The sequence below is a fragment of the Coturnix japonica genome, chromosome 1 (assembly GCF_054131305.1).
Source record: "Coturnix japonica strain WE chromosome 1, WE-NBRP24, whole genome shotgun sequence".
NCBI classification, from domain to species: domain Eukaryota; kingdom Metazoa; phylum Chordata; class Aves; order Galliformes; family Phasianidae; genus Coturnix; species Coturnix japonica.
Window position 1 is genome coordinate 45386827 of NC_140663.1, and position 13078 is coordinate 45399904.

At 44.6% G+C, this 13078-nt stretch overlaps 1 protein-coding gene across 1 annotated transcript; it reads right to left on the minus strand.

The window, feature by feature from the left end:
* Window positions 1-4: 4 nt before the first annotated feature.
* ADSL (adenylosuccinate lyase) lies at window positions 5-12995 on the minus strand. The gene is made up of 13 exons (XM_015860691.2): window positions 12810-12995; window positions 10434-10637; window positions 9202-9246; window positions 8616-8695; window positions 6886-7057; window positions 6677-6723; window positions 6184-6274; window positions 5386-5455; window positions 4862-5009; window positions 3304-3394; window positions 2679-2768; window positions 409-585; window positions 5-151 (listed from the first exon to the last, which is right to left on the minus strand). Exons 1-13 carry the CDS (start codon window positions 12963-12965, stop codon window positions 65-67), a joined length of 1458 nt encoding a protein of 485 aa, XP_015716177.1. The 5' UTR covers window positions 12966-12995; the 3' UTR covers window positions 5-64.
* Between the last annotated feature and the right edge of the window lie 83 nt (window positions 12996-13078).

A 13078-nucleotide genomic window follows, 5' to 3' on the forward strand; every position in this document is an offset into this window, starting at 1 on the left:
AGACTTGGTTCAATAAGGCATTTATTATTTTCCTGTACCCAGAGGCCTTTGCTGAATAAAGTGCCTAAAGTGTCAGCTCAATTTTCCCACCCATCTTGCCTTGATATGGAATCAATGCTGGTCGAACCTCCTCTTTCAGGAACTTTGCCACCTGTTTAAGAAAGAGGGGAAAAAGAAAGTTAGTAGTACCGGGATCCGTATCACAGAGGCACTGAGCAGTCAGGTACATCCAGGATCTGGTGTGAAGCCCATAGTGCAGAGAGACAAGGCAATCAAATGAGACAAGGTAAGTGTGTGTGTGCCACAGTAGTGGGAATAGAGGTATGAAATACAAGTCCTACTTTGGTACACAGTATACAGGATTAAAGAAAACTGCATAGCAATACCTAAAACCTGTAGCCTCCTTACCTGCTGAGGAGCACGTCCAGTGAAGGAGGAAGGATCCAAAAGGCTGTCAAGGTGATTATGGATGGGGCTGAAATAAGGATCAGCACGGACACGGGCAATGAAGTCATTATCACCCCCTTCCTGTTTCACAACAGCAGCTGCTTGCTGGGAGAGAACACGGATCTTCTCATGGCAATCCTGCAGGAGCAGGGGGAAGAGGAGGGAAGAGGAAAACATTCAGTTCCTTGTTACTCAATTTCACATTCATCCTGCTTGTGCAGGAGGAGAAACATCAAAGCATTGGGCAGCACACAAATGAGACAGCTTGGACTATAGCATCTCCTATCACCCTAGGAAAAGGAGATTTCCCTGATCCTCCTATGTCTCTGCCCTTTGAGACCAAAGAAGTCTGAATGACATACATGTTCCCTGTTCAGTTATACCACAAGCTTACGGCAGTAGAACCCTATGGAATTTGTTTTCCCAGTTGTTCCATTCCCTACTTGCAGTTATTCAAAGACAGACTATAATAGCTGTTCCCAAAATATTCTATGAACTATAATGGAGGAATTCCTTATTCACAAATAGTCAATCCCAGCACAGAACATCTTGAGAGAAAAACAATCTACAAACTTGGAAAAGAAAAAAGACGAGAAGCTGTCCAACTTAATCAGCAGTGAACTATGTAAACCATGGCTTACACAAGGACAAACAGATTGAAGGGAAAAAAAGCACACAAATCCAAGGGCCTTAAGACATTCTTTGCTAGAGAATCCTCATATGGAATTAAGACTGACAAAAGTCCTAATTGTTCTGAATGACTTCCTCCACCTGTGAAATCCATCTGTAAAAACAAGGAAACCCAAATGCAATTGAAGACCACCCGCAAGATCAGATGCTGCCATGCAGGTGATAAAACATTTAGGTGACTGCATTTATAGCCAAGCAAGAATCTTCTCAAATGCATTATCTTTGGGCAGTCTCAGTTTAGAAGGAAAATGATCTCCTGTTCCTTATTTCCCCTATTCAAAGGCCATCCTGCTCTAGCACTGACATGCTTCAGGCAAACAGAGCTGTTTAGGATGTTTGGGGGAGGAAGCTGTTCAATGTGAGGAAAGCAAGTGAGTTTTTAATGTTGTGAGTAGGAAAGCCTCAGATTTGTCTTCAGAAAATTTACTGTTACAGAGTTTGCAGTGCATGAAAACAGACCATGTTGTGAATAAGAACAGCTTTTCTAAGTGTACTCAACTCTAAAGACTTGTAATTAAAGGACACACACAAAAAAAGTAAGCCAATAACAAACATAAATGAAATTAGCTTTTCAATTTAATTAAATAGACTGTTCAGGTAAATACAGGACGCTTTATAAAGAGAACCAGCTGAAAAGATAAGAAAACTTTCACACAGAATATGAACCTTAATATGTTTAGTTAGGAAGCTTAGTGACGGACACGGTGACAAACATCACAGACACAAAGATAGGAAAAAGGATGTTTTCTAACTGGGTGAGCTGCCAGAAGCGCTCCAGAGAACCAGAACCACAGATCCCACTCAAAGCCTCTAGAAAACCTTTCTGTTGTTATTATATTGCAAGTTTCACTTCATCTTTTATGAGAAACAATTATTGAAGGAAACGTTACAGTCCAAAGGTAAGAGAAAATAAGTTAGCTTTGTAGGATGTAAATTTTATTACCAGTTTCAGACTGAACTTTGACATTAAATGATAAGGAACTATAATCTAACTGTTTCTGAACCTATTTGCTAAGAAAAACATTTGATTTCAATTTGCATGGACACAGAAAACTGAATGAAGGACCATAAGCAATAAAAGCAATAAAAGGCAATATACTGAACTAAGGAATTGTGACACGAGAACAAATGGTTTGGGCTTACTTGCTTTTCCATTAACAGCACTGATTCGTTCCTTTAATTTATAGAGGTACCCCACTGCCAACATGCTCCATGTGAAGAAGCCTGGCCTGCGTTCCAAGTTCCCTCAAACATTTACAGAAGGAAAGCGTCTGCTAGTATCTCATGTAATAAAAATAAATAGGTCTCTCTGCCCTCCAGCACAGACAGCCAGTTTAGCTCAAACACACAGTGTTCCTAACAATAAATAAGGATCTCTACAACTGCTTCTTCCTCAGAGAGCAGTCTGGCTTTGCAGCAGGGATGTATTCTGTGTGAGGAAAGGGGGAACAAAGGGGAGATAACAAAAAAAAGAGAAGCTTTTGTCTGTTAGGAGTGAGACATCAGGCAGTGAAGAAAGGTATTTTTGAATTCATCTGTACCTGACGATTGCCCCCTGCTTTCACCATCGCCATGATGATATTCTCTGTGGCCATGAATGGCAGCTCCTGCCGGATCCTCCTGTCAATCACCTTCAAACAAAGACAGCAGAGATACAGCAATTCCGTAGGCAGCTGGAACTCCTGGTGAGCTTTTCCTCTCCCTTTGAATCTCCGGGACAGATCATTTTTCTTTTTGAACTGAGCTCTGGAAATCCAGGTGCAAAGCTAATAGCTTGAAGCTATACTTTGTCTGGAATGTTACCGTGGAAAATGAGGTACAATGAGGTTGTTCTGCTGTTGTTTTCTTTTGTTGGCTTTTTTATAAGCCTGCGTGTAATTTACAGGGCTGTATGAGATCTGCCTTGTCAGTCACTTTTGATGATAAACTCTACAGGTCCACGGTGCAGTTCAGATAGAAGCACCCCTTTGAAGAAGTTTGGCTTTGACAAGTACCACAATGTGTCCATGCTGCAAGCAGTGAGAATGCAAAGCAAAGTCCAGAAACTCTTTGAACAACAAGACAGAAATACAAGCTTTGGGAAGATTTAGTGTTTTTTCTCCCACTTTTGACACAGTTGCAGTACCATCAAGGATGCAGCTCTGCATATGCTATCTAATTCTTTACCTTTGGATACACTACGAGCCCCTCGGAGATATTCTGCAGCGTACTCAGGATGATATCAGCCGTGAGAAAAGCCTCAGCCAGGCACACGCGCCTATGAACACAGGTACCCAGCATCCCAGTAAGCAATAAAGGTCACTGATGTTCAAGTCTACCACAAGTTCAGTCTCCAGTTTCTGCAAATCTCTCCAGATAGCATTACGGAGGCCCTAATGCTTCAATTGTTCTCTTTACGGGAGCTTCTTGTTGCTTAAAGGTCACAAACAGGGAGGTTAAATAAGAGCTACCCATCTTGAGAGCTACCGCTGTGAGAAGGGAGCTGCTGGGTCACTAGAGAAAGGGAAAGAGAAGATGAAAAAGCACAGAGGCACACACAGAAAGCTCTGAGATAATTCAATGTCGACACGGCTAGAAAAGAGGGCAGCAATTTACAGAGCCAGCAACCACATGAGACTACCTATCTTCCCCCAATATTCTGCACTGCCTTGTGGCTTGCTGCACGCTCATTCTGTGCCTGGCTGTGCTCAGCAGGGAACTTTCAAAGTGGGTGGGGGCTTCCTCCAAGAGATCAGCTCCTGATCACTGAGGAGGCTCCTGACAAAAAGGAGTAAAAAGGGAGAGGGGGGAAAGGAAAGCAATAGCGGGCAAAAAGATGTATCAGGCAAAGGGCTCCAGGTCACAGCGCAGCCAGTACAGCATCACCTTCCTGTGACAGCAGTGCCTGACACATTCTCAACTGTGATCTTTTAGAAAGACACTTGCACTTCAGTCCTGTGCTACATTTAAGGTTCCCAGTTCTATCACACTGATTTGAAAAGGATGCTCTGCCTGTTGTTTCATTAGGTCATTCATTTGCCTTTTCTCTGGCCTGCCCTCCCTTCAAAATACTGTAGCTCTGGCAACAAAAGTCCAAGGCGCAGAGTTTTCTATATGGAGTATGGAATGGACAAATGACCCTTTATATTAGATGAAGTGAGAGTAAAATGGGAAACATTCCAGTATTATTTGTACACTTGGCAGCTACTGGGAAACGAAACTACCGTATCAATCAGCATCCAACTTCTTAAACGCTGTATTTTATGCTGCCTATGCAGCACTTTCCTTAGCAAGACAGGTAAAATTAGCAGCTGTGGAGTCAAGTCCTGTTAGAAAGATACATTCAAAGAAAGAAGACTATTTTGAAATATCAAAGGTAAATCCGAGTGAAGAAGAATAGGGTCAAAAGCTGTGTTCTAAATAGGAATGAAAACTAATTTGTGAGATATGCTACGCTGTAACAGTACATCCTTAAACCAGATCAATTAATCACCTGTGTTCTCTGCAGCCCTCTTCTCTCTGCTGGATTGCTTTGCAAAATTATCTTGACTAGTATAGGAAACTAACAATTTTCATCTCATCTTTGAGAGAAAACCAGTTTGTAGTCTCTAGATTCTATCAAGTCTGCTTTTCATGGAGAAAGTAACCTGTAGTTTTAGTGTAAAAACAGTCCATTCCAAATAAATGAAAGGAGCTTCCTGCACAAGATACTCTAAAACTGTTGCATCGCACGATGTACACAAACCTGTTAGCACTGTCATCCAACGTTCGCTCAAACCACTGCACAGAAGCTGTTTGGAGGGGATCCAGGACCAGAGTCATCAGGTGCCGAGCCAGGCTGCAGCACCGCTCTGAGCGCATTGGATTCCTCTTGTAAGGCATAGCACTCGAACCTGTGGAAGGAGAAAGAGTGATGGGAATGGGGCAGTAGAGATGGTGCATTCAGGATGGTGCAGCAACAAAACGTGCTGAGTCAAGCAGAAAAGCCATGGTTCCAGTTAGCTTCCTGAGGAATGGAGAACACTGAGTTCTCCTCAGACCCAAGCTGTCTTCTGTGGGCAATGAGGAATACATGACTGCTTCTTCTCTCCCCAAAATCCAGGAAGTGAAGAATACAAACATTAAAAATCAATTTAATTATTTAATATCCAGAAGTCTTTGGTTGTTTTGTTTTATTTTTAATAATTCGGTACACTAAAAATGTTACACCCTGGTTAATTTAAAACAACTTCCATACGCTGTCCCAAGAAATGTCAACCATCACTTTACCAATTTGCTCTTTCTCAAAAGGCTCTTCTATCTCCTTCAGGTTGGCCAGGAGACGAATGTCAGTACAGATCTAGAAAAAAACCCAAGAAATTAACAAACACAACCAGACCAACACACATCTCCTATCAGAGTTTGTGCAGAACTGTGTGTATTTGTGTCCAAGATGAGAACTTGGGAGACAATGAAAAACTGCCACTACAATCACACTCCCTGATCTAAAAATCCCAAAGTCAAGAAAGCATCAGCAAAAAAGTCTGTCCACTGCCTTAGAATACAACAGGACCCCAAAGCAGGGCCAGTGTTTGCATGGAATGGTAAAGACCAGGAAGAAACACTGAAAAAGCATAATAGAAGTACAGTGATTAGCAAAAATAGGTAATGACTGCTCACTGAACCAGCCAGATAGTAGAACTAAACCAGAATTTAGCCCAAGATCATTTTAGCCCAAGAGAAGGACCAGGGAGGGAACAGATAAATTGATGTAAAGAACACAAGAGGACAGCCAGAATAACACTATTATCAGAGAAGCAACTGATGGGAAGAAAATGGTGACATTTAAACACTCATATGCACTGGGAAAGACATTTATTCTGCTTGGATCAATCTTACACACATTAGACTAATACCTGGTCTAAAGATCTTTGATCTCTGACGCCTAAGCATGCACCCAATGGTGATTTATGTGACCCCAAAGAGGAAGTGAACAACAAACACCAATTAATATTTCCTGAGGTAAGCATTCAGCACCACAAGCACCCTCTCGTCCTTCTCCCTGCTGAATATGCAAAGGGTGCTCACCTTGTGAACAGATGCCCCCAGACTGGCCAGTACAGACAGGACTCCAATATCCACCTTGCGACTATAGGTCTGCCCCGTGACCATGTAAGATCTAAACACAAGCACAGAAGTTCAATGCTCCAGACATTAAACAGGATGAGAAGACTAAAAGCAAGGTGTGAGAGTGGCTGTTGAAGTGGATGACAATGCCATCGTTTTGCCAGTTTACATGTTTGGATTCAGGCTGTCAGCTTTTTGGGCAGCATGCACAAGGAGAGAGAGCAAAGCAGAGGAAAAGTGGACAGCTGTGCTTTAAAGAAGTGACCTGGTTAGGAGATGGAGTTCCCTCCAGAGAACCACAAGTGGGAATGAAAGACCACGAGGGAAGGTAAAATAAAATCAACAGCAGCACAGATGTCAGTTTGGCAGTTGGTAGAATCTAAGCCAACATAGAAAGCAAGATTCAGACTTTGTTAACACCAAATTTAGGTTACTAAGCATTCTCGTTACATACCGCTTAAATCCTGCTTTTGCAGTCACTAATCTGTCCAGCTCTTCAACCTAAGAGGGACAAAACCAAAAACAAAACAAAAAGAACCTCAGTATTCAATGACCCAAGAAGTATTTGATGCCAGAATCTCCACGTGCCCCTAAAGAGAAAAGCACTCCAGACAGGAGAATATTTCAAAGTTGAAAGTCTGCTCTCTGGTTTAACTGACTTACTTTGCTATGGTCTCCCTCAAAGAGCTGTAAGAAGCTGGCCTGCGTGCCAGTGGTGCCTTTCACGCCCCGAAAGCGCAGGTCATCCCGAGTTCGCTCCAGGTTCTGCAGGTCCATGCACAAGTCCTGGATCCACAAGCAGCAGCGTTTCCCCACAGTGGTAAGTTGTGCAGGTCTGAAAACAAGCGAGAACAGAACACAGCTCCTTGGTGACTTACACAGTAACTCCAAAAAGACCATCCTTAGCTGACAAGTCTACTGTTAAGACCTCTCTGACTCAGAGAAGTTGAAGAGATCAGGCACATATGTATCACTAGTACATTATACCAATGATAAGACTGTTCTTTTCAGAAAAAAGCACAACAAAACAACATTATTGACGGCCTTTTTCCAGAACTCTATCAAATGGAAAAGCCTCAGCAGGGACAAATAGTGTGAGGCAGAAGATCCACCCTCAGGCTCTTTATTTCTGCTCCCCAGCCACAGCTACCAGGATCCAGCAGCCAGCTTGGTGGGAGCAGCTCTGCTGGCAGATGGCACCCTCTAGGGGCCTGGCCAGGAAGGAGAGAAAAGAGAGCTGGGAGGAAAGAACTGTGAGCACAGTACCACTGCCACAAGCCCTAGTTGCTCTGCTGTTACAGACACAGAGGGCCTCTACCGTTTCAAAAGGACTTCACAGATGAGCATGGTGCTCCGATTAAGCTCGGGCACAGACAGCAGAGAAGATGTGGAAGCAGAGATGCGCGATCCAGGAGGAAAGAGAAACTGTCCAACAGTACAGGGATGGTGGTAGGAAAGCCAAAGCCTGTCTGGAGTTTAATCCAGTGTAGGATATGAAAGGCAACAGTAAAGAACTCTGCAAGTACATAAGCAGCAAGAGAAGCCAGGGAAATGTGAACCCGTTTCTAAACAAGTCAGGGTTAGGACTGAAAAAGTCAAGGTACTTCAGTTGCCTTCTAATGTAGTTTTTGCTAGTAGGCCTTACCTTGCATGTACTTCTCTAATACTCCCTTGCACTCCTTCTAAAACTCAGAATGAAACAAAGGCCAGGTAGTACCTCTCTGAAAAGCTTTTGATAAAGAGGGACCAAGGAATGAAGCTGACTGATTGAACAACACAGCATATACAGCAAGATTATCAATCAAAGACCTGATCTGATGCTCCCACTCTCCTTTGGGAGTAATTTTAAAGCGACAGACGTTGATTCTGACGTGATGTGTGCTCAATTTCCATGGGTCTGCTGGTCCATGTCTCCAGGATAGAAAATCCAAGCTTGTAGTGTAAAGCCTCTGAAAGCAAACTATCTTCATGAAGTAGCAAATCATCTTCCCCAACAACAGACCAGTCCAAATCTTGCTACATTTTGACTGAGGAACCTACCTACGAGCAGTAATGCCAACAGGATTGCACAAAAAATGTAATTTTCCAGGCATGGAAAATGCCACTGTCTTGTTAAAAGGAAAATTCTTCCTTTTTTTTTTTTCACAGAGGAATCTTATAGTTCCCTATGAAGCTCTGTTAAAACAGCTGCTGACAGTATTCAAAGAAAAGTCCAATTTCCTAATGCAAGGCTGACAACAGCAACATATTCCTGTAGGTGGTGGTTCAGACATCTTAACAATGTCCAGCAATGCCAACTGTCATGGGTGGGAGATGGTAAAAAAAGGTAGTAGCAAGTCAGTATATCCAAAGCATAGCTAAATAAATGAAAGCAAAGGCTGATGGCTACTTACTGGTAGTGAGTGAAGCCCAGGGTAGGCAGGTCAGCGTGTGCCTCAGCAAAGTCGGCCAGCCGGCTGATCACCCTTGCGAGCTGGTGGATGCAGGGAGGATGTAAAAGAGGTGGAATAAAAAAAAGAGCAAAAGCTGGCATGCTCAAGCATAACATTGTGAGAAAAAGGGGACGGAAACAAGCATACAGTCACTGAATATCTCTGTCTTACTGTACAGTGAGGCGTGCTTCATACCTCCAGGGCACACATGCGATTTTTACTTGCTACGTGCTTTACTCAAGCATGGGATGATGTAAGCAGCTGGCCTTTAGCTGAAGCTAGTCAAGTCCTCACACTCAACCCAAGCCCTGAGTATTTCCTTCAGTCCTGGAACTGGACAGAAATAAAGCTGCTTGGGGTGTAATTGATACATCTACAGTCCAGGGAAAACTGGGTGCCAAGATACTCAGGACAGCTACACTCCAACTACACTCCGGCTCCTCCTCGCTCCCCAGCGAAGCCTAAGAAAATCCAGGCTAAATGCATGCTATCCATAGAACACATCAGCACTGCCCGCGTCCAAGACACTGCATGATCACCTTCTCACCTTGGGTAGCAGCAAGTTAAACCCATCTCGGAGGACAATCAGATCCTGAAAGCAAAGAAAGGAAATGTGGGCCATGTCTGACAATCAGCCATTCATTCTAAGGGACCAGATATAATGACCTCTATCAGCAAGAACAGAGACTATCAAAATAATTCCCCTGCTCAATAAGTCTTTCTTAGAACAAAGCATCTGCTTTTATTCCTGTGCCTGAACATGGTAAGGAACTTGCTTATGACAAAAAATGCTGATCCGCCTTTGCTTCTGCTATACTACCCATAGCAAGTCATACTGGGCAGCACAGGAGACCTATTTCCACTAACTGAGCATAAATGATTATTTGGAGATACACACGATGCGCATGACAGAATAAATCATCGAACTGAGGCAAAAAATAGAGGCACTCAGTAGGCTAAGGGTAGCAGAAGAGTAAGAGGTCTGATCACGCATCAGTCCTGCCTTTCTTCTTTTCAGATTCAAATACTGAAAATATTCTGACAATACTGACTGCCAAACAACCTGGGGAAGGTGGTATTAGCTAAAAGCCAAAGAGATTTTCAAAGGAGTAAGGTACAAATAATCATGCAGAAGCCTCCCTGTAGGACAAAAGGGGATACCAAGTTGATATGACTTGGATATCAGGGAGCAGCAAGATGCAGAAGTTTTATTTTGGGCTCAGGTTCAGGCAGGTTTTTCCTGATCTCTGATAGTTCTGCAGAATGGGGGCACTTTATTTTATATTCAACACATTTATCCGTTCTATTGAAAAGCTCTATCTACTCCAAATCAATGCAGGTGTTCCAAGCAACAGCTGAAAGCTCGTGGGCAGTGTATACCAAAAGTTGACTTATTTTGTAGGCCAGTGAACTCTTGTCCCACTGGTGCAACCAACAGTTCACTCAAGTTTGCATACATTTTCACCTGTAAATATCTTATCTCCTTGAATGTTTAACATGCAAACAGAGCTCAAAGAACAGTAAATCTGCAGACAGATCTTGCTTCATATCAAAAGGGAGAAGCCACAAGAGGAGATCGTCTTCCTAAGGGTACCTATGAAAAAGGGTAACCGAGTTCAACAGGAAGACTAATAGAGATGTCTGAAAAAAATAATAATTGATTGACCATTATTTTATAAGCAAAATAACAAAGAGCAGTTTACAAAGAACTACTAAGTGAGCAACGACGTCCTTGTTGCGCCCAGCTCTGCAGGGAGAAAAATGAAAGCCTTATATTACCGTGTTATCCCCCACGTAGCAGGAAGTTGCTCCAAGGTGGATGATGGCTGCAGCTTTGGGACAGCAGTGAGCAAAGGTGTGAACGTGCGCCATCACATCATGGCGCAGCTTCTTCTCTTCTTCCGCTGCCATCTTGAAGTCAATGTTGTCCAGATTTGCTTCCATCTCCTTTATCTGCTCATCTGTGATGGGAAGCCCAAGTGACTGCGAAGGAAAAAGAACTTTAAGAGGCAATTCAAATTTCACACAGAAGCTGTCTCAATAATTCACTCCCATATGAAAGTGTGGTGATCGGGCACAGTCAAAAGTCTCAAGCTGCTTCATTCTAGAGTTCTCCAGCCTCTTCTAAAAGGGCACTGTTAATGCTTAGACGTTCTTCTTGGGCTTCACACCTTCCTCAACCACACAACACCTTTCCAAAAGCCCTAAAATTCACCTCAGCCTGAAACTGGGAACTAGGAAAACTCATTCCCTGACCTGGAAGCAGGAGATGAATACCCCTACATCATCTTTCTTTGTTAAACTTCTTCTGGAAGCTGTATTAAAAACAGAATAAAATATTACCAGTACTGCTATAAACCACGAACTGCTGGCAACCACAGGGAAAGAAATAATCCCCATGAAAAGAGACTGTCACAACGTCAATACGTGCAAGGTAGGTGCCAAAGCCACGTCCTCATGTGCCAACAAACATGACATGAGGCCTCTTCCCTATGACCTTCTGCCAATATTGACAGTACCGCAGGGAGAAAGCAATTGGATGACCTTCGGATTTGTCCAATTGAGAAAATTAAGTACCTACGTGAGATCACAGGCTTTCTCCAAAGAGCCATAAGGCAGCTCCATTAATTTCCTGCTCGTCTTTCAAACAACTTATTGTTGGGTCAGGAGCTCAAGGCTCAAAATAAAGAATGATGTATTAGTGAGAATATTGTAATACAAATGATTTTACATTAGAAACAACAACAAAAAAATTAGTTTGGAGATGGGTATGAACTCCCATGCTTTGGTTCTTAGCCTAAACTTCAGTATTAGCTAGGAGAAATGAGTTGAAGAAGCCATCTCCACATGCTTTGCTGATTCTCCTCTTTCAATGTACTGAAACCACACCCATTACCTTATCCTTCACCTAAAGCTTACAACTAAGTTGTAAGTTCTCTTGCTACTTCCCTGCAGCTTGCAGAAAACTTACAGTTAGGCTTTTGTCACATTCTGATTGACTGCAGGAAGGCTGCTGGGGTGACTGGAAAGGCAGGGCACAAAGGTCTTGAAAGACAGTGAAGATGGTAATTACTGGCGTAAATGCTGCCCATAGTTCATTCATTGCATTTTTTTACTTTTATGCAAAAAGAAACACTGTCCATCTTTAATAACAGCTTCAAGAAATCACTTCTGACCACATCTATCACAACCTGACAGAGCTAACAGGTGCTGAGAAACTGACTCTTTCAGGCCAGAATTGACTTCAGAAGGCAAACTCCTCTGGAATGAGGAGATGTATAAAAATAGTGGCATCCCTCCTCCCACCGTGCAGAGGGTGCTACTGTGCAGAGGGTGCTTTAGGAACTGCACTGTCTGCCTCAGCTTTCTGGTAGTAAAGCTGTGGTGGCAATGGGAGACAAAGCAAGGGGCAGGAGATAGGGGAACTCTGAGCCCAACGCATGGGAGCAGACACCAAGAAGTTTGTGCGGGTTCTTTCAGCAGCTCGCCTCCTCCTGTTAGGTATGTCATGTGAAGCACTTCAGCATTACAATGCTTCAGTGAGATTAACACAGATGCATCACAACACCCTCAGCATCCAACACGCTGCCGTTGGTGCTGCTGGTTGCTGATCCTCCAGCACAGCGCTTCCCTGCCCTCAGGCTAACAGTGTCGGCTTGGCCTAACGCCCGCCTTGCCGCTGCGCACCTGTACTTAAGCACACCCCTCCGCAAGGTTTTGCGCCTTTCTTTTATTGTCGGTAGCACATGCCCGTTTTCGCTATTCATAGCCAGGGGGCTGAGTGCTGAGCGCTTTGCTCTCTCGGGCCACAAGCCACCTCAGCCCAGATCTGCGGGCACCCAGAGCGCGCTGGGCGCAGCGTGAAGGCCGCGGGGGTGTCAACAGGAGGCGAAGCCCCCCAGAGCTGCTGAGGCAGCGCTTTCACAACGAGGGGAGCGGGAGGGCGGCGTGCAGCCCGGACAGCGATTGGCTGGGCCCGATCACACCCCCCTCTCACAGCCCCTCTTCCTTAGCGCTTTTATTTGTATTTACTTTGGACGAGGCGGAGGTCACCTCACCGAGCTGATCCCGCGCGGCGCAGCCCCGGCCTCAAGGACGGCCCGAGGCCGAACGCAGCCCCTCGAGCGGTCGCGCCCCGCGTCCCGGCGCCGTTACCTTCTCGGCCAGAGCGAGGTAGAGCCAGAGGCGGCGCCAGGTGCCGAACTTCTTCCTCTCGCTGAAGTTGAAGGCCATCTCGGCGCTGGCATATCGCGACACCAGCGGGGAGCGGTAGCGGGACAGCGGGTCCTCCTCGGCGCAGGGGGTCGCCATGACGGTGTCGCGGATGAAGGGAGAGGAGCCGCGAACCGCCAGGCAGCGTGCGGATAAAGGGAGGGAGCTCCGCCTCGCCACCAGGCCCCGCCCCAACGCGACACGCCAGGTGG

Excerpts from the sequence above, each read along its gene's own strand:
- ADSL (XM_015860691.2), bottom strand. The coding sequence starts at position 12,965 with ATGGCGACCCCCTGCGCCGAGGAGGACCCGCTGTCCCGCTACCGCTCC. Across the intron at positions 9,247-10,433 it reads GCTACGTGGGGGATAACACG|GATCTGATTGTCCTCCGAGA; the intron begins GTAATATAAGGC and ends CTTTGCTTTCAG. Across the intron at positions 6,724-6,885 it reads TTGAGGGAGACCATAGCAAA|GTTGAAGAGCTGGACAGATT; the intron begins GTAAGTCAGTTA and ends TGTCCCTCTTAG.